This window comes from Leptosomus discolor, chromosome 8 (assembly GCF_034619465.1).
Source record: "Leptosomus discolor isolate bLepDis1 chromosome 8, bLepDis1.hap2, whole genome shotgun sequence".
NCBI classification, from domain to species: Eukaryota; Metazoa; Chordata; class Aves; order Leptosomiformes; family Leptosomidae; genus Leptosomus; species Leptosomus discolor.
In genome coordinates this window covers 5,447,576-5,475,375 of record NC_141398.1, presented here as the reverse complement: position 1 = coordinate 5,475,375, position 27,800 = coordinate 5,447,576, and the positions used below count along the sequence as shown (strand labels likewise).

The following is a 27,800-nucleotide window of genomic DNA, read 5'->3' as shown; positions in this document are numbered from 1 at the left end:
TATTCAACGGAGAACATTTTCAAATTGGAATTAGTTGTCTATGCTACTTAAGGACATGTCACAGCAACAGTAGCAAAAGCATCCCCTGTCGCACTTCAGCATATGACGCATGTACAATATGCTTCAGACACGCTGTATCTTCCGCTATATCAAAGATCACTGTATACAACAGTGCATGAGGGAGGATTTAGTGGCACCTGCAGAAATCATGGTGCCTATACCTCACACAGTACCAACATTCTTGGGTTTTAAGGCTTTCCCCCACTATGACTCAGCTTTCAAAAGTCCGATGGCCCTCTGTACTTGCTACGGCTCAGCCACATGCATCATCTTTCACACTGAAGCAGCCTGAACCCTGGTCTTTGCCATAGTCATTCCTTCCTTCTGCGGGTGAAATTCTGCAAGGGGACTCTGGAACCAAAGAATGATCTTGAACAATAATATAAGATCCTAAATCCAGACACCTATATGGCCAATAATTTATCATAAACGAGCTGACCCACAGGATCAGTCTGCTAAAATAATTCAAGAGCTTATTTTGAGCTTACTAACAAAATATGCAGAAAGCATTAGAAAGTTTACTCTTTCAAGGAGCAGAATATCATTGGAATTCTACTGCAGCCAAGTAGAAGCCATGAGATTTGGTGCAAGGCATGCTATTTCATCAAGGCCAGAAGTCCACTGGATTTTGCTTTGTGTTTTTCCAGATATACTCATGTATCTCATTCTATGCATTATTATGTATACTATACAGTATATACACATAGTAAGCATTACTAAAGATCTTATTATTACACTGAATAGCAAGTTTCTGCAAGACGAAAATAATATAGCAGTTGAGTAGTTATAATCGCTGGTATAAATGAGTAGATGCTTTGACAATTTCCAATTCTCAGGTTTCAACTCCAAGCCAAATAAAATACTCCTTTTCAGCTTTATATGCTATTCTCCTTGGGAGACAGCTATCAGCAAGATTATTCATCACATTTTAATCACAAGGACCCATGAGTTTGTCAGACAGAATGTCCAAGAAATAGGTGCCAGGCAATTATGCTAATGCTTTGCAGTGTGACAGTTCATTTTACAGACTGAGTTAATGCGTTCCTTCCTGTAAAAGAGAAAAAACCTACTAAAATCAGCTATCACAAGACCAGAACTGAGATGATAAACTCTTTTTGGATAATTTACACAATGAAATATTCTGATTTTTTTTCATACAAAATACAGGGAAAGCTTCTGCTTTCTGAAAATTTCACAGGAATTTATAATTCTTCCTCTTGCCAAAAAAGCAAAAAACAGATTGATTTTTTTTTTTTCCAGGATACTTAAGAGTCTAGTGCATGACACTAATAAGAAAGGAATTATACAGAATATAGTCCATGTATTTTATCCTTTAAATAAGAAATACACTTTTTCTTAGTCTACAAAGCATATGTTCCTTTGGGGGATCATTTAGAGGAAGAATTTCTCCTGTTTGAGGAAAAATCGCATGGAAGATGTTGTTAAAGGTGTCATTTTCCAAAATATTGATATTTATGAATCTACAAAAAGAAGATGAAATAAATATTCTAAAATATTACTGTACTGATAATCATACAATTTGTTTAACTAGTGAATTCTCAGAACGTAAACGTTCTTCTGATTTGTTTTCAAGTACCTACAAAAATACCTGTAATGTTTTGAACAATGGAGTGAACCAATAACACAGAAATTTGTTAATCCTTCCTAGGTATGTTCACAGCATCCAGCCTCGAGCATCAAGCATAACCAGACATGAAAACTGAAAAAAATTACATATTTCCTACCTTATTGTACACAAATCAATTCTGATCTGCAGTGAGATATACTAGGTATAACATAGTGCCTTTCTTGGAACTCTTACTGTTAAGATTAGTTTTAAATAGCAGCTCAGAGGTATGATTGACTGTTTTTGTATTAGAATTTTTATCAAGCAATCAGATAACTTACTTCCAGTGCTGTATTTGTTATGACATAAAGAGATGGTTACTGACTGACAAAAAAAAAATCAAAGGACAAAACTCACTAACCAAAATAGCCTTTCTGAGCCTCATATACTAATTCCATAAAGCCCACTTACAACGTCTCCTTTTCATTATGCAAACAGCTGTCATCTAACATAAAACAAGGTGATTTAAGAAAGCAGCAACTACAATCATAATCTTAATAGCTTTGTCTACATGATTTTGCAATGCTCATCTCTATTGTGCCACATTCCTCTATGCACTTTTCTTAGCTCTCCTCAGGTCACCAACATCTTTTTCACTACATACTTTATAGACATTGAGCAGAAAAGCAATTGCCGAACTCACGGCATTTAATGATCAGTGATCAAGTTTACTGTAGTATAACTGCCTATTATTTTCAGTAGATGCTATTACTTTCAATTAGACTTGGTTCCTTGCTAGAGTCTTTGTCAGCAGAAATGGGAAGTCCATCATTCTGTGAAATAATCTAAATAAGAGGCTGGAATAAGAAGGACAAACTCAAGGTGTGTCCAAGCCAAAGTGCTTTTCAAGTGGTATTAAGGACCACTTCCCTGTTCTACACAAGGGAACAGGCAGTGAAATATGTAGAAAATGGCTGAAGCTCTAGAGCTGGGTGACCACCATACCTGTTAGGGTTAGGAAGTAAACCAGAGACACCTTACAAAAGCATCTACGTTAGTGTTTCTGTTCAGACCCTGAAATGTTTTTTTGTAGCAAAAAACCTGCACTGAAACGTAGACTCCAGGCACACAAACTGGCTTGACTTCAAATTAAAATAAGCCAAAAGGTATGCTTTAGGGAGTCTAACGCACTCCAGCCACTAACGGGTGTTCAGCCTACAGGCCCAGACTAGAGTTAGACCAAAGTAAATTGCCCAGTAAAACACCTAATGCAGGCCTGAGGTCCTCAGATGAACTCCTATTCCCATGCAATATTTGCTAATGTAGTCATAGCCTTAGCAGAGGATAAGGCAAAATCAATACCACAAGAAATATTTAAGGATAAAAACCATTGCCACTTGCGTTAAAAGCCAACCTTCAATAAAGTCCAGTATCTTTGGAATGTCTCCATGTCTATTCCCTAGCAAGCTGTTTTTCAAGCTGCAAGGATCATTTTCATTATAAACCTCTGTGTGTGACAGGCTGACATTTATTCTTGCATCTATCTTCACTCACATGGACTGACTGGACCTAATCATTTCACAACCAATCTCTCCGCTACCTGTGAGGCAAGACCCAGAAGCAAAACGGGTCATGAAAGCAGAATCCTTACTCTGCCTCTGCCTTTGCAGTGAGAAAAATGAAGACAGTTTTAGGTCAGGAGGAAGGTTTATTCTGCTTTTCCATCACCTGTGTCAAACAGCAGCCTGATAAAGCAAGCAAAGTTGACTTGTTTTGTTTATAGTCTTTGGGATGAACACTGAGTCAGTTATTTGACTGGTGAGAGGAAGCTTACAAGAACACAACAACAAAAGAAGCAGCACATATCACGGGGTAAAATGGTTGCCCTTCTTTGAAACTTGTTGGTTCCAATGTCATTGCAGAAGGCTAATCATTGAGAACTGAAGGCCACTGTGTGACAGCCTGAATTTTCTCTGGATTCACAATGTATCAAGAGAAAGTACAATCCAGAGCTCTGAACGTCAGCAAATAATTGGTTTCAGTACCATCTGTCCCTAACCCAGTCTGTTGGGGGTTTAATTCTGAGTAAATTTGCTCCGCACTTTCTAAAGGGAGCCACAAGAAGTGATCAAAGATAGCAAAGGCACCTGCCACCTTCCCTGAAGAGTATTTGCTTTTAATTACCTTCATTTGTTTCCTAATTTTTTTTTGTTCCTTTTCTCCACTGATAGTATCCCTACAGCTAGCTTTCCAAAGATTACCACTTTGTCGCTTAACCAGAGCACAATATCCTTCTAAAAGCAAACCCAAGCTGTCTTGCTAGGACTAATGAATATTCTTCTTTTTACTGTTCTTATCCAATGAGGCATGCATAGGAACTCTTTTTGACACATTCCCTCAGTCTCTTAAAATTTAGTATATCAGTTTTATTTGTTTCAGGATTGTTAAACTGATCTAGTAGGTAATAATGTCCTAAATATAGGTAATAATGCCTTGAACAACCAAATGTAGACCTAAATTGACAAACAACAGAACTCATCGCATTCCCTTTTTTTGCAGACATCACAGGAAGTAATTACACAATCCATTTCACTCCTTATACTTGCAAGTTTAATTTCATTTGTTTATTATATTGTAGCTTATGCTAAATTCTGTTGCTTTGCTTTTCCCTCAGAGAACATCTAAACTCTCCCTTCTTTTCTGCTCTGTCTAATGAAATTCTTGGTTATATGTTAGTGAGCAAAATATTTTTTTTTTCTTTTGGTATTTTAGACTTTTTTTTGGTCAGTTTATGCAAACTCTCATTTTAAAATGTAGCTTTCTTTAGAGCTTACTCCTGCCATTTCTGTTCTTCCTAAGAGGTTCCAGAATAACAGAGTTTCAGTTCAGATGAGAAACACATTTGATACAGATTTTTTGCTTATTGTGTAGAGGTGGCCACACTCCCTGCACATAAACAACAGCAGCAAAGAGGTAGAACTGGGCAATGAAAATGGCAGAAAAGGAAAATTCCCTTCCAATAAACAAAGCATTGGTAAAGACCCAAACGAGTTCCAAGATCTAGAGAATGAGAGAAAGGGTAAATCCATGAGGCAAAAGGAAGAAGGAAATATTGAAGAATCAGGAACTGCAAGAAATAATGCCAGCAGTAAAACATGAAGTTGTAGTGCAGCTGACACAGCCAGAGATGTACAGAGGAACACATTATTACCAATAATAAACTGTTAGAAAATGACCAGGGGATGTTCTGTAGATACTAAAAGGAACGACTACCACGATACAGAAACAAAGCGTAATTTTTGGATGGTTCTGTGGAAAAGTACCATGTCATCCATCAGTAATGTGGACTGAAGAAATGGCATGTAAATAAAGTGGTGTGACTAATGAAAGAGAAGTTCAATTCACAGATCAAGATGTACAGAGCCTGAGAAAACTAGAACTCACCAGGAAGAGGTGGTATCTACATTATTGGTAAGAGAATGACACAAACTTACATCCTGAGCTCAGAACACATTTACAAGAAATACAGAGGCAAAAAGTAGATCCAACAGGACATCCTCTGACTGTGCCTGTAGGAATGAAGCTAGGGGCAGTGGGGGCACGCAGATGCTGAAGTATTAGTACCTAATATTGGTTTGTCCTGTGCAAACATGAATCTCCTTATTTGAATCATAAAGGAACTGCTGTCAAGCAAATTGAAGCAAAAGAGGTTTCCTTGAAGCTCAGAGAAGATGTCAGAGAAGTGGTACAGAAGCAAAGAGCTAACTGTGAGCATCATTATGAAGATGATGGCTTATAAGAAAATAAAAACCTGCATGTATGATTGGCAGATCATGAGAAAAGATAATAGCTTGTCATAGTACTGGATGATGGGAGTGAAACAGCAATGAAAACAATTGGTCGTGGGTTTTTTTTTTATACAGTCACAAGGAAAAGTATGTATTGTACCCAAATACAGTAGTGAAATAGAGACAAGTTAAAGGTTCAGAGTGGAACTTCCCAAATAAACCCTCCAGAATCTTCGTCCTTAACTACAGCTCTTGGCTCCATAACTGGTTGTGTCCAAAGCTGAGACACTCAAGGAAGTGACCAAAAAGCGGAGGCCTGCCTACGCTGTGTGTGTTCTGTGTGGATAACCTGAGTGAATAAACCAAGAAAGAATGAAAGTGAGCAAGACCAAGATTAAAAAGTAGAAATGCCAGAGAAAAATAATATTTGTTCAAATGATTTAGAAGTGAAATTTGGATTAAACAAGCATGTGTGCATTTTACAAGACTAAGTGGCACTGCACAAATTTCCCAGGAGTAAAATCTGAGGGCAAGAGTACTCTCTGGTTACAATATAAAGTCCAGTACTATTGATGTCTTCTAAGTGTCACAAATTCTTCAGGACGAGCAAAGTTGGCAGTTTAACAAGGGAATGAAGAAATACTCCTTTGGAGGATTTAACAAATATACTGAAAAAAATTAGCTCAAGACACACATTATAAATAGGGCAAACCCATACATGCTTCTCAGGCATTTGGTATTCTATTGCTATTGCAAACTGAAAAAAAATTACCTAAGGAGCTGAACGAAACTAGAAGAAACTAGTTCCATGAAAAAGCTTTGCTCTGATAGGAAGGATAAGGGAAAAGGACTGAGAACAATCCAAGGTCTAGATTATAAGTGTAGATCCAAAGTGTAAAATACTAAATTTATTATATTAGTAATTGTGTTATTATTATACTTACTATATTTAATTTTATTTGATATTAATAATGTTTATTTACTATTAAATGACAATGTGAAAACTAGAAAACTGACTGCATTCCAAATCAAACTCTACAAATAAATTGTTTATATACTACCTCTGGGAATCACTCAACAAACAGGTGACAAAAAATGAAAGACACAAGCAGGGATGGATGGAAAAATAAGTATATGGAAGAAAGGCGTTAGGAAACCTCACCAAAAAAAGGTGCAGATTGTAAGAAGCTTGCCAAGAGAGGAATTAAAAGAGAAGTTCTGAGCTGAATTACAACAGAAGATGCGATTTATAAAAGACCTATTAAATCTGAGATCAATAGTAGGACAGAAGACAGGAAATACTGCCAGGGCCCCAAGACTATTGGCTGTAACCTAGGTGGACGTTCTAAGTTGGCCACAGAAGAAAATAAAGTATAACATAACAAGTTGCAATACCACATACTGGGCACTCTACAAGCAACCAGGGAAAAAACGCACTATCAGTGCAAAACAGAATTGTAACTAATAAAACCACAGAAATTAGGGGTTTTCGACAGTTACTGTTCATGAAACTCATGGCAAGACACCAGATCCTACTTACAAACTGATGCAACAGTGCTTTATGCTGGATTTTTCCATTTAATGAGACTGTTAATCAAAAATGCAAGACTGATAAATAGATCTGTTATGGCTCAAACTTCAAAAATCCAGGGCACGAAAAGGTCAGTGCTAAAACCCATTATTTATAATGGTTGTATCATAATAACAGTAGGTAAATTGAAAGCTGTAGCCACTATAAGATCAGTGATCCTTCAAAAAGAGGCACTGGTGTCCTTCTCTAACTTACTAAGGAGGGCAAGAACTTTCTGAAGTCTCTAATGACTTTTCTGAGTTAAGGTGACTAATTAAGTGGACTATGGCATTCGAAATACATGTTTCCAATGTAGAAATATTTTAGATAATAAACCAAAACAGATATATAAAACACTATGCATAATTTCAAGAGCTTTTTAAAACACACACACATGCATAAAACATCTGTATCTATAAAGCAGCATATACCTCATGAGGGTTATAATCTGGAGGTAACTTCTCTAGCATCTCATCGGCAAGACGCCGCACCACTGCTTCTCGGGTTTCCCCTCTTCCAGTGCTGCTGTCTTTGGGCTGGATGCTCACTATTGTACTTAATGTCTCATTAGCCAGGTTAGTTTGGTAAGTTATATCTGCGTTAGGGTGAAGTCCAAATACCTTAGAGTAAAAGGGAAAAAAAAAATAGAGAAAAAAATTTGCAATTTGCCTTCTAAAATTATGAAAGAATGCATGAAAATGGATAAACAAGGAAGAAAATCCTCAGCTCTATAAAACAAGATACGAACAGGTCAGTGGAAGTACAACTGGCCAAGGACCAAGCCCAAACGGCACAAAACCATTAACATAGGCTGCATATAAAGTAGCATTTTCATTCATATGGCCTGGGGTTTTTTTTAACTGATCTGATCATCTCCACACAGGCGGCTTTAGATCGTGCTGTGGAGTGCTATCAGGGGGTACAAACTGATTCCTTTCCACTGACTCACACTAGAGCTTGTTGGAAACACGTCATATGCGGACACTGACCCCTCACCACTAGCTCTTTGTCTCTACAGTTCAACTGCTGCTGTACCAGCTCAAGTAGATGCCCCTAATAATCAGACCAGTCACTATTTCTAACACATTTTGTTTTACTCGGTCTCTTAGGCTTATAAGGCATGTAGTGCAGTGAATAAAACACTGCCCATATTCGAAGTACCTAAAGATTTTATGACTGGTGATATATTTAGGATATTTTATGGTTTAGCTATTTTTGGTTTAATTCTCCCACTCCTTACTCCCCCTTCTTCTGAAATTGAATTATTTTATTTAAGATACAGCTAGCACAGAATTACTGCAAAGCTGCCCTTTGTCTGAATGATAATAGCTTTCTCAGAAACCTCCACTGAAACATCAGTAAGTCTATAATTGTCAGGTTGACAATTGCAACTCTTCTCCAGGAGGAATTGTACTGTGACTTATTTCACAAGCCCTCATTTAATTATAGCTATTAACTATCTCTTACAAACTTTGAACCCCTGAGCCAAAAATGAGGAAGGCTTGCCCTCAAACTGAGCACTAAAGCCAAGCAATCTTCCATTTCTCATTTTTCATGTTTTCATATTTCACATTAGAATTGCTATATTACAAGAAGACACTTGTGGTAACCAATATTTACATACTCTGAGGACAGAATAAAAAGGGCCGTATGCAATATTGTTGTGCTTGCAAATCTAGAAACTCAGAGACAAGGGACGTAAGTGGCTCCACCCGTGTCCAAGCCAGCAAAGCTGCCCTGATTTACACCAGCTGTGGATCTGATCCTTACAACAGCACAAAGAACAGAGTACAGACCTAATACTGCGTGTGAGAGAAGATGTGACTATAACTAGCATGGAATTAGGTTCCAAGCAGGATTTAACACATTTTACACACAGCCATTTACTCAGCCTGAATATTTAGAGCTGTAAAAAGCGAAAATATCGACGCACTTTATTTATCATGGAATGAAATACACATTTGAAGATACATTCTTTCCTGCTTTTGCTCTCACACAATAAGAGTTGGTTGGTTTGGTTTTGCTCCAGCAGGTTTTGTGGCAACGCTATAGCCCAAGTCAGAAACACGAAAAGCATCTGCTACTGTGAACATAAATTGTAGTGGTAGTCCAGGGGCTAACTTCATAATTGGTGTAATATTGCCAAGGACAGGGAGGTTACATGGGAGACAACTCTGGTCCTATGCTTTTATGCAAGTGATGTATGAAGGAACAAGAACAAAGAAATGAGAGTCATAAAACAATGGGTGGACCAGTGTCCTGGATGCCCTAGAAATTAATCAAGAGGCCAACTTTCTCATTCTTTTTGATTCAAAATCTCTGGTGATTTTGTTTAAAAAGGGGATGTTGCATTCTGTCTTTCAGGTTTTTTTAGCCTGATAAATCCTCAAAACCAATTGCTGAAGCTCTACACCCCTCTGAAATCAAAGGAATTTTCAAAGGGATTGCTGAGTTCAATAGCCCTCTTCAGAAGTCAGTGTTTATTCTGATCAGAGGTTAAAATTTCATCAAAAGAGCAAGGATACAGCAATCAGACTTATTCAGTCTTTCTTAACCAAAAATGGAAAGGGGAGGAAACAAAGATACACTGTTTTGACTAGCACAATGTCCTTTGCGGAACAAAGAAGACTGGGAGCTTAAAAGGTTAAAGGTTTCCACGAGCAATCTTGACAGATTTTGGAATGACAGAAGAAAGTCATAGCTTTCTTCCTAACCTGTGAAAATGTGAAGGAGAAAAAGATGTTTGCATTCCTGGACTTGATCCTATTTACATAAAAGTCAAAGGTAAAATTCCCCTACATCAAACCATACATACAGATTTTTTTATAGGCATCAAAATACTTTAAAAATACATTGCAGCACTGTGAGATAGGTTCCCAAGGGCTTAGAAAAGCAGGTCCATGAAAGTGGAGTCTGAAATCTGAGTCAAGGCTCATACGCTGACAGGAACCACTTCATGAGCGGGGCTCAAACGGATCCTGCTGGTGCATTATCATGGCTGCATTTGCCCTCACTTGGAAAAGGTGTATTGTTGCCAGCACAAATACCCTTGCATTCTGCTTTTGCTACCTTCAGGTATTCAAAACTTTTCAAGTTTATTTTATGACCTTGGAATCTTCTTGCTCTCTCAGCCAGCACATTATCAGTAACAGAAAATCAGGGTTTTTTTCTGTTCAGTCCTGTCTATTTAATTTTAATAGAACTTACTTCCAAAGGCATTTATCAACTTAACAGCAATGACAGAGAAATCCAAAGCATTCACTTCTGTTTCAGTTGTAACTAACTTCATCATATGTGCCTGTACTAGAGGGAGCAGAAAGTTGCAGTCCTCCCATTAATGTGACCACCGCAGCATACACACACTGGGTCATGTAAAAGTGGTTGCAACCAGGTGATACCCTTCACCCTACCCCATCCATTCATGGCAACATCCAGATCTTCCTGTTGACAAAATGGAATAATCTCCCAGTTATAACTTGCAAAATGAGACCATATGGCTTTTTAATTTTCATTATTTCTCAGTTCGCATGTCTGCTCAATCCCACACAGAATTGCAAAATCACAAAATAGTTTTGTTTGGAAGGGACCTCGGAGGGTCATCTAATCCAAACCACCCGCTCACGCAGGGTCAGCTAGAGCAGGCTGTCTGGCAGTGTCCAGCTGGGATTTTAATATCTACAAAGATGGACACTCCACAACGTCTCTGGGCAACCTCTTCCAGTGCTTGACCACCTTCACTGTAAAAAAGCATTTTCTTCTTCTCAGACGGTATTTCCTGTGGTTTAATTTGTGCCCATTGTCTCTTGTCCTTTCACTGGGTACCATAGAAAAGACTCTGACTCCATCTTTACACCCTCCCTCAGGTATTTATTCACATTGATAAGATCCTGGCTGAACCTCCTCTTCTCCAGGCTAAAGAGTCCAAGCTTTCTCAGCCTTCCCTCAAATGACAGATGCTCCAGTCCCTCAGTCATCTTCATGGCTCTGCTCTGCACTCACTCCAGTAAGTCCCTATCTTTCTTGTGCTGGGGAGCCCACAACTGGACACAGAGCTTCAGATATGTTCTCACCAGTGCTCATAGAGAGGAAGACTCACCCCCCTCAATCTGCTGGATCACCTTGTTCTTCCTAATGCAGCCTAGGATACTGTTGGCCTGTTTGCCATGAGGGTCCATTGCTGGTTCATGGTCGGCTAGTTGTCCACCAGGACAACCAATGCAGGAATTTGCATTTCCCCTTATCAAACTTCAGGAGATTCCCCTCTGCCCAGTTCTCCAGCCTGTCTGGGTCTCTCTGGATAGCAGCACAAGCATCTTGTCTATCAGCCACTCCTTCCAGTTTCGTATCTCCTGTGAACTTGTTGAAGGTGCACTCTGCCCCATCATCCGTGTCATTAACATTAAAGCTGTTAAATAGTATTGGTCCCAGTATCGACCCCCAGCATATGGTACTAGCCACCTGTCTCCAACTGGACTTTGTGCCGGTTGTTTAGCCAGTTTTCAAACCACCTCCCAGCACACTTATCTAGCCCATACTTTGTCAGCTTGTCTATGAAGATGTTATGGAAGGTGGTGTCAAAGGCCTTACTAAAGTTGAGGTAAAAACCATCCACTGCTCTCCCCTCATCCACCAAGCTGATCTCCTCATTGTAGAAGGCTGACAGGTTGGTTAAGCTTGATATCTCTTTCACAAATCCATGCTGGCTACTCTCAGCCACTTGCTTGTCTTCATATGTTTGAAAACGCTTTGCAAGAGGATTTTCTCCAGCATCTTCCCAAGGACTGAGGTGAGGCTGAGCAGCCTGTAGTTCCCCAAATCTTTCTTCTTCCCTCCCGAAGACTGAGGTGATATTTACTATTTTCCATTCTTCAGGAATCTCTTCCAATCACCATGACCATTTAAAAGTAATCGGAAGTGACCTGACAATGACATCAGCCAGCTCCTGCAGCACTCACAGGTGCAACCCATCAGGTACCATGAACATACATATGTTCATTTTGTTTCAATGCCCCCTAACCTGGTCCTCTTCCACCAGGGGTAAGTTCCTCATCCTAGACTTTTCGTCTAGATGGCATGGGATTCCTGGAGGCCAGTTTTACTGGTAAAGACTAAGGCAAAGAAGGCGTTGAGACTCTTCTACAGCATTTCTCACTAGTTCTCCTGCCCCATTCAGCAATAGACCCACTTCATCCCTAGTCATCTTTTTGCCGTTTACATACTTTAATATCTTTTCTTGTTGCCCTTCACATTCCTTGAGAGATTTAAGTCCAGTTTGGCCCTGGCTTTCTTAACCCTATCCCTGTGAGACTGGACAGTAGCTCTATACTCTTGCTGGGTCACCTGCACCTGCTTCCATCTCTTGTACACTTCATTTTTATGTCTGAATTCAGTTAGGAACTCCTTGTTCATCCATTCGGGTCTCCTGCTGCCTTTGATTTCCTACATGCTAGGATGGATCTTTCTTCAGCTTGGAGGAGGTGATCCCTGAATAAACCAGTTCTCCTGGACCCCTCTTCTCTCCAGGGTCATATCCCATGGGATTCTTCCAAGCCTGGAAGAAACCTCTGAAGAGGTTGAAGTCTGAAACCCAGGGCTGTGGTCCTGCTTTTTGTCCTACTCCCTCCTCTTAGAATCCTGAACTCCACCATTGGTCACTGCAGTCAAGGCTGTCTCCAGATGTCACATCCCTGACCAGTTGTTCCTTGCTTATAAGTGTCAGGTCCAGCCAAGCACCTTTCTTTGTTGGCTCCTCAGTTACCTGTGGCAAGAAGTTGTCATTAATGCACTCAAGAAATCTCCTAGACTGCTTGGACCCTCCAGTACCACCCTTCCAGCAGATAAATAGGGTTGTTAAAAGTCCTCCGTGAGGACCAGGGCCTGCGGATGTGAGAATTCTTCCAATTGTTTGAAGAAGGCCTCATCTACCTCTTCCTGGTCAGCAGATCTACAGTAGATACCCATTATAACGGTCTGCCTGCTAATCTTGACCTATACATTCATAGCTTTGCAAAATATACCTGATTAAATTATTTATCTGACAAAAACTCCCTTTAATATATTGAAATATTTTACCTCAGGTGTATCAGTCACTGGCAATTGCTCTATGTACTGGAGATAGTCTTCAACTGTTTTCCCTTTTGGAATAACATAATCTTTGTAGAAACAAAAATTTTCACTAAACATATGCTCTCCAAACCACACTCTTGCGTATGTATTCAGCAATGCTTTGTCAAGGTCATCGGTTACACGACCACCATACTGTACTTCTCCAAGCATATAGTGAACACAGCTCCAGTTCACTCCACGTTTAATGTCCATATCATCCAAATGGTTCTGAACAAATTGCACACTGGCTGCGAAGTCTGCCTGATTAAATTCATAAGGGATATTCCAGCCCAATGGACCAAACTTTCGTCTTTCCTGTAAAATAGGTAGAGTTAAAGGTAAAAGGCTCATTGATAGTAATTGTGAAGGAAACATGAAGTGCAGAAGAATACATTAAATATGCTAAGAACACAGTAGTCCAGCTGAAGCTGTATTTCACTAGCTTTAAAAAAATATCTCTTAACACACACAAGGCCAAATGATTGATTAATTATCTAATAGTTAAATATTTCTTCATTTATCATCATCAGTAGAAAGATACAAACAAAGAATAGGAATATTAACATTTTCACAAAGAAAAAAATCCTCTTTTTCAAGTGCAGTGAATCTGAGAGTCTAGAACTATAGTTTTTGAACTTCAAAAATGAAGCTATTGTTTTAGGAAACGACTTCCAAACTCAGAAGCCACGATCACTGTCTGTGGTCCTCCTATGGACAAGGGATATTTGTACCACTGTCTCTGCACGGTGCAGATGCAAGTAGCGAAAGCTGCTTCTTACTAAATTATTTAGAGATGCAGCTGGCAGTATGTAGTTGTTAGGGCAATATCTGGTATTTAAACATTCTTAATTTCCAGCAAGAAAGAAGCGATGGGCCAAAGACAAGCATACCACAGGCTTCCACTGGACCACAATGTATCAGTGCACGGATGCCACAGAATTAAATTAGCTAGGCACTAAATATAAACTAAGGATACTGCAAAATCTATCAATAGAATGATGAAAAGTTGTGGTTAATCCATAAAGCACTTTCTTTAATGGAACTCCTGAAAGGCAAGACCCAAAATCATCTTCCACCTTCATTTCCTCCTACAAGTTTCAGTGCAGGAAGGATTTATATTCACCCTCTTAGCCCTTCTTGTTGTGAAAGCAGCAGTTTTAAGACTATGGTTTTCCAACCCAAGCTGTAAATTTCTTTAATGTTCTTTTATGATTTAAAATATTACTAGAAAAACAGTTGAAAGACAGATCACACAGCCATGATCAAAGATTTTAACAGAAGAGTACACTAATTGATCATTGGTTGACTGTCCTTTTTTTACTCTGAAATACCATCCCTGTTGGATGTATAAGATCAACATGAGCAAAGTTCTAAGACAGCTGCAGTAACAGAGGTGTTTTTTTTTTCCTTTCTTGTTTTATTTATATTGATTTACCAACATAGGATTTCCATTTAACATCTTCTTCGTTTAATAACATGGTGCATTAATAAATGAAATATGGCTTAATGACAGAAGAAAAGAAAATTATTTTTAAACCTGAACAGTTGTGTGAAGAAATGCTACAGCATATAGCAATGGTTTCCACTGTGGCATGTTGCTCACTTCTAAGTGATCCTGAGTAATAGCTGAGTATGTTCGTTTTAAGCCAGCTTTCACACCTAGAACGTAAGTACAAAAATGCAATACATGAGCAAAAAATGTATGGAACCCATAACATTCTTCTATAAACATATAAAGGATGGCTGTAGGTAGCGGCATAGTTTCAGTAAGAGGGACATTCAATAGCAGGAGAACAACAGGTCAGAGACTACTTAGAAAAGCTGGATGTTTTCATATCACACAGAATAATATCAAATAGTTGAGGTTGGAAGGGACCGCTGGAGGTCACCTGGCACGACACCCCTTCCCAAAGTAGGGTCCAGTAGAGGTGGTTGCTCAGTACTTTGTCCGTGTGGGTTTTGAGGGTGGAGTCTACAAACTCAGTGAACAAACTGTTCCAATATTTGACCATCCTCACAGTGAGTTAAGTTTTTTCTGATGCTGAAGTGGAATTTCCTGGATTTCCATTTGTGTGCATCACCTCTCTTTCTGTTACTTGGCACCACTGAGAAAAGTCTTGCTGTTTTCTTTACTCACTCCCATCACATATTTATATACATTGATAAGATATGCCTTCTCTCCTCAAGGTTAAACAATCATAGCTTGCTCAGCCTTTCCTCATGTCATGTTCTCCAGTCCCTTCAGCATCTTTTTGGCCTCTCACTGGAGGCTTCTTTACACCCTTCAGCATCTTTGTGGCCCCTCACATGTTCTGTCCATGTCTTTCTTGCACTGGGGAGGTCAGACCTAGATGCACCACTCCAAATGTGCTTCCACCATGGCTGAGTAGAGAAGAATTACCTCCCTCAACCTGCTGGAAATGATCTTCCTAAAGCAGCTGAGGGTGTTGCAGGCCATCTTTGCTCCAAGGGCATATTGCTGGCTCATGTTCCACTTGATTTCTATCAGGAACCCCATTTTTTTTTCTGTAAAACTGCTTTACAGCTGGTCAGCCCCATCATGTATTGGTGCATGAGGGTCTTTCTCCCCAGGGGCATTTTTCTCCTTATCTTTATGCCTTATCCGGCATTTCCCTATGTTGAAGTTCAGCAGATTCCTGTCAGATCATTTCTCCAGCCTGTGAAACTCCCACAGAACAACAACACAACCTTCTGGTGGATCAGCCCCTTCTTCCTAATTTGTATCAACGATAAACTTGCTGAGGGTGCCCCATTATCCAGGTCATTAGTGAAAATTTTAACCACTGCTGGCCCCAGTATTGACCCCTGGGGTACACCATTGGTGACTGCTCTCTAGCTGGATTTCTGCAGCTGACCACAACCCTCTGAGTCTGGGAGTTCACACAATTTTCAATCCACCCCACCGTCCACTTCTGTAACACCTACTTCATCAATATGTGTATAAGGATTTATTGGGGGGCTGTGTCAAAAGCCTTCTTGAAGTCAGGATAAACAACACCCTACACACTTCCCTGATCCACTAAACCAATCATCTCACTGTAGAAGGCTAGCAGGTTGGTTACTAGGCTCAAAGAATAGTAAGCAATCAACAGCTTAAGATATCCTAGCAGGCAGTAAAAAAGCAAAGCATACTAGGGACAGCTATTCTTTAATGACTTCATCAGTGGCTTGGATAAGGAGAAAAAAAGAAGAATCAAGCCCCAAAACTCAAAAAAAGCAAGGTTTCCTACCTTGAGGGGGTTCATTAGTAAATTTGATAGAGGACTGTAAAAGATTAATAGGAAACTCTGAGTGAGCTTCTGTAGTGATCCAGGTCCTGAAACCTTCACTCATAGATTCTGTTGTTGTGATGGTGTCCATTAACTCACTAAGAAACTCCAAGCCAAGGTGGCAGTTCTGTAGAAGGAGCCATCCTCCATCTTGCATGCACTGATTTAACAGGCGCCTTGCATGGACCTCCTGGCCCTGACCCATTGAAATGGCACGACAAGGAATGTTCTGGAAGGAAAATGGAAAGTTTCTCTTATATATTTCTTTAGAATGATCATACACATGATGTATTGCTTCTGTAGGCCCACGTGTAGTGACACTGTGCCACAAAGAAAACCACTAATATTAATGGAGACTGATTATATTAAAACAGAGTAAACAAAAAAGCAAAACCCTCCAAGTTGCTCTTATCTTCCACCTGGTGAAAGAAAACTACTGTCCTGGTTTGGGCTAAACCAGAACTAATCCTGTTTTAGTGCTTTAACTTTTCAGTTAAGTCTCCTCTAACTAACGGCATTTTCTGAAACAGCAGCATATTTTTCCAGACAGTGACTGCTCCCAGCAGCGCCAAGGCCTGATGTTTACAGTCAGTACCAAGGAATGGGATGCAGAGAGGCCCTGGCTTATACTTGTTCTTGTAGCAACCACGGTCCCTGCTAAATCTTGTACCCCGTGTTGGGGTGCCGGGAGTGAAAAGGGTCGCAAGCACGAAAAAGGTCGCCCCTGCAGGGAGGAGCGAACCAGACAGGTGACCCCAACCTGACCCACAGAGTGTTCCATCCCGCAGATGTCATGGTCAGTGTAAAGCTGAGGGATCACGAGGGTCTCTCTGTCTTCTTCGATGGCCGACATCTGAGGAGGACTCTGTCTGTCCTTCTGTCGTCGACCCCGATCCGTGCATCCCTGGATCCAGTGCCTGAGTCCAGCTCCTGCATCCCGTCCCTGTCTGCTGCCCAGTCCAGCCTGGGACTGCCCCAGTGCCAGCCCTGCAGCGTGGTGGGGACGTGTCATCATCAGGGTGGGGGGAGCTGGGTTCAGTGTTGGTTTGGTATCTATTTGTACATATTGTATATATTTCATTATATCCTTATTCTTATTATTGTCTTTTCTTTTATTGTTATTGTTCCATTAAAGCTGTTTTAGTTTTCTTTTCCAAACCATAAAGTCTCTCTCTCTTGTTCTCTCTCCTTTTCCCTTTTGGGAGGGGAGAGGGGTTAATAGAGAGCGTCTGTCATTCATTAGTGGCCAGTCCAGCCTCAACCCGTGACAACTACACCCATTGGATATAACATTTTTGTGACAGTCAATGGGATAAGACAACTGAAACACTTTCCCTTGCTTTTCCCTACTTTCCCAAATAAATTAGGACATACACATAGCAATATAGCTGCCTGACTATTTTTCCTATGATGTGGACTATCTTGAGATGGACAGATATTAAGGCTCCACATAAATAATTATTTATGCATAGAATAATGCCAATGATTCTGGTTTCTTTTTACTGTCTGAACATATTTATTTCATTTAACAGAAAACTGTCAAGGAGGTGGGCAGGACAGGAAAGTTTGGTTCACATTAAGCCATTCCTTAGCAAACATCCTGTATTGTTAATTGGCAGCTGATTCAGAGTATTCTAGTTTGGTGATCTGCTAGCTCTAGCTAGTCTTCTAGCTGTTAATCTTTTGGATTCAGAAGAAACAAAGCTCACAAATGCAAACAAAAGAAATCTGGAAATTTATGGAGTCTTTCCTCCAGAGGCCATGGGAGAAGAAAGCCAGTGGTTCAGAAAAACAGAAGATGATACAAGCTCTCTCTGAAAAAGACAAGCTGGCTTGGTTGCTATCAGGACCGTAAAAGTCTGTAAGTAAAGTGCAGGCAGACCCCCTCTTGCTTATTGTTCTTGCTACCCCTGTTCTGGCTAAATAAGTAGTCCCCTGGCTTAGGTCAGCTCTCTGACTCCTACAAGGGAAAACCAGAATTATCAAACCCAGTTGAGCACATTACTCTATATATGTTGAGGGCAAGGGAATTGATGAAAAGACATGGACAGTTTCATGTTCAAGACCTACAGCTGAGTATCCCTCCTGCTGTGAGCATTGAGCTGCATAAAGACTTATCAATCTGGGCCTATCTTCAGCTGGCTGAGAGCTATGAAGGTTAATGTTAAGTTTTTCTTCTACTGGGACTCTCTCACTGTGAAACAAAAAAGAGGGAAGTCATCCAGTCCTAAACAGTGTGGATGAGGCTGCCCTACTTCTGCAGCAATAAAAGGTTAAACATATGGACACAAGCTGTGCTGGGTCATTTGGCCTTAGGGTCACAGAACAGGCCCTGACCTGATTTTACTGAAGAGCATAAATACAGCTGCTGTATGATCCTCCACATCCTGGCAAAAGATTTAAGGAGAAAAGAATGCCAAAGATAAGAAAGCAGTTAAATTCTGCTCTCAGGTCAGTAAAACCTGAAATTGTAGCTAAAAGAAGCAAAGCTAAATGGCCTGTGAAGTTGGCTGTGTGCTAGAGGAGCAAAAACTTTACCTTTTCTAAGACGTATCTGAGTACAGCTAGCACTTCCATAAGGCAAAGGCGATGACTACTCTTGCAGCGTGCGTAAATATTCAGCTGTTACATTATTCCTTAACAAAGCATCTACTCATAATTTGCTCTTCTCAGCAATGTTACCTCTCAAATGTACAATCATGAAAGGTTACAGAAGCATCAAGATAAGGAAAAAACATTTTTCACTGTGGATTGTCCTCGTTTTACTCCTTCTGAAAGAACTCTATCAAAACGTCTGCATACAGAATGTTTCTTTCAAAGTGAGTCATACCAATATATGCATGTTATCTTAATACATCACTATCCCGATGAAAATATTATCTTTTTAGTCACTACAGTGGCCCTGACAGTTCTGTTGAAGGTTCTGTGCATCATTCCCTGAAAGAAGAAACTATCTCTACAATAGTCAAAGTCAAATAGGCATAATGAACTCCATTTTATTTCAAAAAGTTAAATTTTCACTCCACCTTCAAGTGAAAGTGAAGGGGACAAAAATCCAACTCGTTTTAAGACAGAGCTGGCTTGGTTTATAAACAAGGTTATATAGCTCAGTAGTCACAGATACTGTTTCCATTTCTTTGGGAGAAGGCCATCTGAACAACTAAATTTTAGAGTGAAAAATAAATTCTGGTCACGAATTTGAACATTTCCAACTTCAGATAATGGATTTATGTTGTTAATATCATACTTAGAGGTACCATCAGTACTGACAATCCATTTTGAGACTGCAAACCATGCCTGTAAAGGGGAAACCACCGAAAAATAGGCCCAGAATGTCTTTTGGACGTTTTCTATCATTAAAAAGAGAAAAAAAAAGAACAATAAATAGGATACTTTGGAGATATAGAATCACATATATACCAAGATCAGATCCTTGGTGCAGCTAACCTATGTGAAGTCAAAGATTTATTCTTGAAAAAAGCACAGAAAGACAAGAACTAAGTACAATTTGTTGACAAACTAGCAAAATAAACACAAAGCCCTCTTGCAAATGTTTCTGAAAACTGTAAATAATTTCTAGATATATTTTTCAAAAGCTAGAGAACTACTGAGGTGCTTCTCCAGTCCTTCAATGTTAATAAACATTTTTACTTAAACAAAGATGTGTTTGTAGTTTGATTTGCAGAATCTGGACGGCTTTTATAAATTTGACAGGTTTCTCCATGCTGTGTGGTAAGATGTTTACTTCAAGAGATCAGACAAGAACTTCACAGTTAAACATTAAAGTTAACTTTACATTTACTGTTGACATTACAGTTGAACTTCATGTTATGACAGCCTAGATGATGTTGCCTTGTTCATAAACCATGTATGAATAAACAAGGCAATCCCTTTAGCTCATTTGCAACCTCACTTCCTCTTGTTCTATACATTTTCTTAAAGCATGAAAACATATGAAAGCTGCCCGTTGCAATATACTTTCAGAAAGACAGCAAAAACTACTGTCTTTTAACAGCCATAATTACAGAGCACCTTCTACCTGCCAGCACTTCCTCAGATAGGCTAAGGTCTTGATTAAGATTTGACAGAATGGGAGAGGATTTTGTTCCACCCCTTGCAAGAGTGACTTTAAGTGATAAGCCGACTTCAAGTGACTCTATTAGGAGGTTAGTGTCCCTCATCCCCTTACATGGCCACTGGGACAGAAATACTCAACTCCTCAATGCAAGTCAGAGTTAAGTTTCAATCATGTGCTCTGAACTGCTTTCAAAGGAGCCACTCTTTCTCTTTATTGATTACAGAAACTAACTCCTGCTGGAGACAGGGTAAGTACCTATCTGGGAGTCCATTTCACAGGACACATATGTTGAAGAGCCAAACAGGTGAATGAAAACATCATCACAAAGCTGACACTCCATTTGTATTCATACCATAGGCCATGAAAACAGGAATCCAATCACAAACACCTAATGCGTTTACTTGGACTTGAAAAGAGCCTATAAAAATGCCCATTTCTAGTCTATAAGTATTCTTGCAGTTAATTTCAAATCTTCTACGAAGTCAAAATGGCTCTCGTATCTTAGGAAAAGGCAATAGTACATTCTGTGAATAGGAATAAAATTGTTCTTCCAAAGAAACCTAAAAATCCTGCTCACCCAGCTGCCGTCCTTCTCCCTCCCTATGTCTGTATATTGGCTGGCTATCTGGCTGCACAGTTTCAGGGGACAAGGATCACATCAGCAACTCCAGACTTAGGATTCCTGAGTTTAAACACTCAAGTGAGAGTTAGATGTAAAATTCAAGCACTCTTTATCACAGACAAATAAAATAAGAGAGTCCTGATTTTCAAAGAGAATGAGCATCCTAACTTTCTAATTAACAAGCTAAAGAGATTTGTAGGTGCTCCCCACTTTTGCAAGAAAGTTCTACTTAGTGCATACCAAAATCCTGCACCTTTAAATGAAGATGCATTCTAAAAGGGAGGAAAATTTATGGGGATCTGCTGTGAATAACTTCTTCTTGGGAAAATTGTATTTGCATCTACATTGTGAAACATAAAACATAAAGCACAGAGTGCCTTCAGGTGATGCTGTGCTGTAAGAAATGTTGAACGTCTCCATCAAGTGAACTGATTGAATGGTAGGGTCTCCAAATTAATTTCCCTTGTCACCATATTTATGACTTTCTTCTGTAACTTCCTGTAATCATCACACTGTCAGCCCCTACAGTGAATGCAACACAGTGTAAACCACAAGTATTGCTTTGTTCATATAGCTAAGTCCTATCACTAAGTAATGGACTATCATAGTCTGCTGGATAAAGACAAAGGGCTCATTGGAATCAAACAACTGGAAAAAGCAAGAATGTAACATTTCCATTTCCTCAGTAAATGCATTTTGGCTACTGCTCCAAAATTAACTTCCAGAGAATGCTGGTATGAATGCAAATATCATCATCTGAACATCCATAAAACTGGAAATACCATTTCTAGTTCAAAGGATAGTTTTAAATGTCTTTATCAGCTCTAGCAAACACAGTTTAGGAGGATACCTTTGATTTTGCAAGGCGTTCTATATTTTCAGTGGGGTCAGATCCCATTGATAAAAAACATGTCAAAGGTGTTCGACAGTCGCTTTCCGTCCACATTGCTTCCATTTCAAGAATAAATCCTTCCGCATATTTCCCTCCAAGAGATTCTGCAATGTAGTGTCGAGCCTAAAAAAGACAAGTTACCAGAAATACATACCATTTTTATTTAGCATTAAATAAATTCCACTAATGTGGAATTTACCAATACCTATATTGGAAGGCAACGACTTTCTAAACTTTCATTTTCAACTTTGGTGTAATAAAAGTTACGGTCCACAGGAGGCAACCATTGAAATTCTCAGATAGCAAACTTCAAACAATGAAAAGAAAGAATTCTGTTCACACAACAGCCATCCTGTGAAGACTGTTGCTAGAGGATGCTAAATGGTTTTTTAAAAAGAACTGAAGAAATGCATGCAGAATAGATCCACTGTCAGCTCTGAGGACAGCCCAGATACTGCCCCTGAATTACTGCCTGCTAAAGCTTGGTGGATAGCCAAACAAAAGAGTTTCTCTATACCAGCCCCATTCTGAGCTCCTCTAAGCATGTATTGTTGACACCATCTCTACAGCATAACAGATTAGACAGATCTTTCATCTGACCCAGTTACAATCTTCCATATATTTATTGGAACTTCAAACAAATTCTCCTGTCCAGTGGTTATCCAATTCAAGTCTCTTACTCTGAATGTCTATTTCTACAAAACATAAACACAGCTCAGACTTTATCCTTACAGGTCAAAACTTCCCTATGCATCTATTGTCCTCTTTTCACAGATATTTCTAAAAGGACTTCTAAAGCTATCCTGGTGTATGAAACGCTTTTTTGACTGACATGATTTTCCAACTGTGCAAACAACCAGCACAGACTCTGAGGCATGTATTATGGAGAGAAACACCCAGGAACAAGGTGGACTGAGGAAGATGCCGATTCCATAAAAAATAAATCATCCACTATTAAGAGTAACTTCTGCCCTGGTGAAGAGAGATAAAATTTTGTAACACTTAGGGAAACACAGTAGGGAAAGAAGAGATAAAGAAGATAATAACAAAAAGGATCCCCTCTTTCCTCAAAAATTAAAATAATTACAGTTTTTGAAACCACTGTTCATAGACATTCTTTCTCAAAGCTGGTTGTGCAAGATAATAAGAGTGTTGATAAATGAGTAGTAGCAGCTTTATTATTTCGGTCTGTTTAAATTGTGGCAGATGGAGCTCCCAGACTTCTTTCTTATTTACCATCTGAAGAGAAGGAAAAAGGATGGAGCGGGCCTTGTTGAAAAAGAGCTCCGTGAAAAAATGGTGTCCCCTAAATACAACACAAATGCTATCACAGCATGTAACATGTAAAGTTGAGATATGTAGGAATCAGAAGTACTACTTTCCAGTGTAGCTAAAAACAAAAAAAAATTGAAAAGAGGATACTGACAATCTCATACATCTCTTTTAGACCTACACAGAGAAGAAAAACCCAAATATCACAGGCTGTGGAGGAACTGCTAGCCTATTGCAGTTTCTTTTACAATAGCTGCCATGAGACAGTCTTAATTATTACTTTCTCAGCATGAAGGGTAAGTAAACAGTTTATATGCTATTTTAGTGCACCTGTCATCAAAGTGAACTGTTCTGTTTCTGATTCTTCTGTGAAAATACAGGGATGTATCTTCTCATACACTGGAAGAATGCAACTGCTTTACAAGTTTCATGGCTCCACTTTAGAAGTGCCACACAAAAAGAATGGTATTCTTACAGCTCTGACACAATTTATTCTGTGTTTTGCAATGCCCTTTCTAATTCATTGTAATTAAAGAAATTAATATTTCTTTCACGTATAATTATTACATAGATTTTAATGTCTGATTTTCAAAATAGCTCACTCTGCAACAAATATTACAATAAAAACAAATTCAGAGAAGTTAAGTTTGGAACTAGCAGTTCTACAGGAGGTGCCACATGGCATCACCACAGTACGAAAGCACATCTTACCTGGGCAACGGTATGATCGGGGCACCAGCTACGGACAAGGAGCAGCTTACGGAATTGATCCAGTAAGCTGTCATACCCATCAGGAATAACAGCTTTTTCAGGTGCTTCTTCATCAAACCAAGCTTTCCAAGCTTTTTCATTCCTAACAACTTGCACCAGAAGTTGATTAAAAGGGTACAAGCTAGATAACTGCACGAGATTGAGCCATGTCATGTCAAGGATCCACTTTTTCGGTTTTGGTTCCACAGAATTCAGATCCAAACTGGCACCTCCTGCAAAGTGAAATGTTATGATAGAGGAAAACAACCATTGTTAAATAGAAAAGTAACAAGTAACAAAAAAAATCTATTTTATAGAATTTAGGGAGTAAAAATCTTTGTAAACCGGGAGATGGAGACCTAGAATTTGCATGGAAGAGTCATTTAGCAAAGACGCATTGGGGAAGTGGTCTCAGTGCCTCGCAAAGCTGGTATCTCAGTATTTTTTGTGCCGCTTTTTCTCCATCTGTAGAGCTGGAATAAAACTTGCCTACCTAAAAGGATATTCAAAGCCAAGTCTTCAGACCAGATGTAGCAAGGACCTATGGTTAGTCCAGTCTCCCTTCACTTAGACTACAGAATAAGAAAGCACACGGTGCATCCATTTCCAGGACCGTGCAACTTCGACAGCCTCTCAGCTCCACCACCACTCCAGCGTCATGTCCATCTGCACCTCCAATATAGCTGAGTCACAGCTGAACATAAAGAGGTGTTTGCAAAGCAAACTGAGATACTTGGATGGCACATGCCTGCTTTGCTCATCTCAGTACCTGATTGTACTCACATCTCGGAGACAGTGGGGTCCACCCCCATCAAAACCGTATAAAAGTTACTAAAATTTTTCTTTGTTGTTGTGTCTTAGTAGTGACATGCAGTGGTGGCATAACGCAACGGAGGCTACATATAACAACGTTTTACAACATGTAACAGATTTCCACTTTCTTCTTCCGTGCATTCACATGCCTGGTCACCAGCCATCAAAAGAGATTTTGCTGTCTCCAAGCTCACAGGCATAGGTATGTGGCAACTCAAAAAAGAGGCATACAGGAGAAAACTGTATGGTCTCTTACAAAGTAATAGACTTTTTTTTTTTTTTTTTTCTGTTTTGCAATGTAAATTAGTTAAATATCCTCATCTAAGCATTATTTTGATAATGAATAATTGATACCGCTCTTGTTTTGGAAAATTCATCTCTTAACTCCTTCTTGGGCTATACATACTTTCATTCACCAGTTAAAAAAACATTAGATCCTCTGGATACAACATGTTGTTAGTGCAAGCACTGCAAAATCTGAACTCGGCAGTTCACAGACATGTAAATAGGAACGTTTCAAGAGAAATTACCTTTGATCAGTGTCTCAAACTCAGTGTGTGAAATTTTCTTGGCCTGCAAGTCAATCTTCAGCGCCAGAAGCAATGTAAACAGGAATCTGTGATTTTCATACAGCCCTCGAACTGTATACTTGAAGACTTCATAGGTGAGATGCTCGATTACATACATTACCCTTTTTGCTGTGAGCTGAGATTTCCGAGATCTTTCCACTGATAGGTCAAAAATGCCAAGGAACTGCCGTAAGGATGTTTGGTACATAACATTAACCAAGCTCATTTCCACGATTAGGAAATAAAGGATGCTACCACGACCAGCAACGGGCCGATATTCTTCACGGGCAGTATTGATTTTCACCTCCGTCTCGGCTGCTATGTTTAATTTTTCACTGACCTTAAAATTAATTAAAAAGACCATGCAGATTATGTCACGCCACTTGTGATTTATACTGCACAAGCAAAAAGAAAAGGTCTTGATTAAGATTTTTAGTTTCAATGCAGACATTGTGTCTTCATGTGTTCAAACACCAAGCACAATGGGATTTGATTCAAACTTACACCTGCAAAGCATGGCTGGAATATAAAGCAGTATCATAATAGCTTAATTTTGCAACATTTTATGAAGAAAAAATGACAGTGTTTCTATAATTTGTTTGTTAAGAAGTCAGACGTTATATAGTGCCTCTGAATGGAAAAAACAAAACCAGAAAAAAAATACAAATCTAGAAATAATCTGTCTACAAATAATCTTTAAATTACAATTACAAAATGTATCTGCAATGCATTAAGAATTCACCTCTTCTGCTGTTGTTTTAGTGGTTCTTAGGACTTCTATGAGAGACTCATCTTCAACCAAAGAGCCCTCCGTAGTGGTTAGACGGAAGAGTAGATTATCTTCAAGCTCCTGCATCTTCCTCTTGTTAGATGTCACTTCTTCCATCAGTTTCACTCTTTCTGCCTCCAGTTCCTGTATTCAGAAATTTTCCTTAGAATATTTAAGATTAATTCAAAGAGAGATTCCTTGTAATGACGCAAAAACCATGTGATTTCATACATGATAGACTGGGGGCTTCTCTGCTTTTTCTATAAAATACAGAAATATTGTATACTAAAGTAATTTTTATATATACTACATTTATTTGATTAAGGCAGCATAGTGAGGAGTGAAAACACATCAGAATTACCAGGAAAATCTTCCTTGTAGTAAGATGCACAAAGCACTAAAAGTAGTTTCTAATGGGAAGTGATAAAAGTCACATTACGTTGAGTAATTAAAATTAAATCAGACAAAAGACTGCAAAATGCACTCTATGGATGGATTTTACATTGTTAGGGGAGTTGGCTGGATGACCTTTTCCATTTCTAATATCTACACTTTTGTGACTTTGCAAGATACACTCCTCTAGTGCTTATAAAACAGGAAACATTACTATTATTATCTCTATGTCATCTGGAATTTTTATGCTATTTCTACAAGACAGACAATGGCAAGGGAACAATGACAGACAAGTCAACACAATGGCAAGTGAAACGAGGCACCTATACTGCGCAGTCCAACACAGCTCAGGGATAACCTTGCTGCCTACCTTTATTTAATCAATAAAGTCAACCTTCCTGTAAGAAAAGGGTAGTTAATAATACCAGTCTACCTACGCCTATGGCTTTGGTTTATTTTCACTCGTGTCAACATGCCAGGTCAGGAGAGGTCCTCCTGTACTTCAAACAAGTGACAGATTTCTTTACTCTCACAAACTTTCCATTTGGAAACCTGTTTGTAATATTCCAGGGGTATCTCATGTAGCTCTGTGGAAGCTACAAGTAACTGCAACAGGAGAATGACTTAAGCATCAATCATTCAGCTTCAAATTTTGTGCATTTTCCCCTCTTTCTTTACCATTGATGCAAAAGAGATTAGAATTACACAAAAGGAATAGTTCTACAGAGCACTCAAGCACGCATTTGAGTACATGTTTAAATTCTACTTAAGGATGTGCTTAGTTTAAGAACAGGCACCTTACTCATTCTATTTGTAAGCCTGTAAAGACCATCTTTCAGAAAATTAGCAAATATACCAGACACGAGGCTTTTGTTTGCAAGAGGATGTCATGACCACATTTGTAACACAACAAATAGCTGCTCTGAACACAAATAGCAGCAGCAACTTCATTACCAAAGCACAAAATGATGCTGATAACAATTTTTTGTTCATATAGTTACAGGAGCAATCTTTAAAGCTGAGAAGAAACCTTTCTTTGGTCAGGTATTTAACTGATTGCTATAGCAATCTGTAAGAATGTCTTGGTTCCTTTAATCTATTCCTTTAGCTCAGTGATCATAAACTTGTCTTCTTGTTTGTAATAGAAAAACAGGTTCTCTGTTCATGCTCTGTCTCTTCTTTGCACCAAATTTATCTGATCTCCATTGGCCTTGGCTATCTACACCAGGACAGAACTGACAGAACAACCACGATTTCTTCAT

The 27,800-nt window shown here is 39.2% G+C and overlaps 1 protein-coding gene across 1 annotated transcript in view; it reads right to left on the bottom strand.

Annotated features, from left to right (window-relative positions):
- Positions 1-27,800, bottom strand: part of LOC104343039 (dynein axonemal heavy chain 5) — a 158,343-nt gene that overhangs the window by 17,891 nt on the left and 112,652 nt on the right. The window contains exons 65-72 of the mRNA XM_086468857.1: positions 26,119-26,289; positions 25,338-25,716; positions 23,956-24,227; positions 21,931-22,095; positions 16,342-16,609; positions 14,628-14,749; positions 13,058-13,405; positions 7,417-7,605 (exon numbers count right to left, since the gene is read on the bottom strand). Coding sequence (XP_086324983.1) covers positions 7,417-7,605; positions 13,058-13,405; positions 14,628-14,749; positions 16,342-16,609; positions 21,931-22,095; positions 23,956-24,227; positions 25,338-25,716; positions 26,119-26,289 — 1,914 coding nt within the window. The remainder of the gene's footprint in view (positions 1-7,416; positions 7,606-13,057; positions 13,406-14,627; positions 14,750-16,341; positions 16,610-21,930; positions 22,096-23,955; positions 24,228-25,337; positions 25,717-26,118; positions 26,290-27,800) is intronic.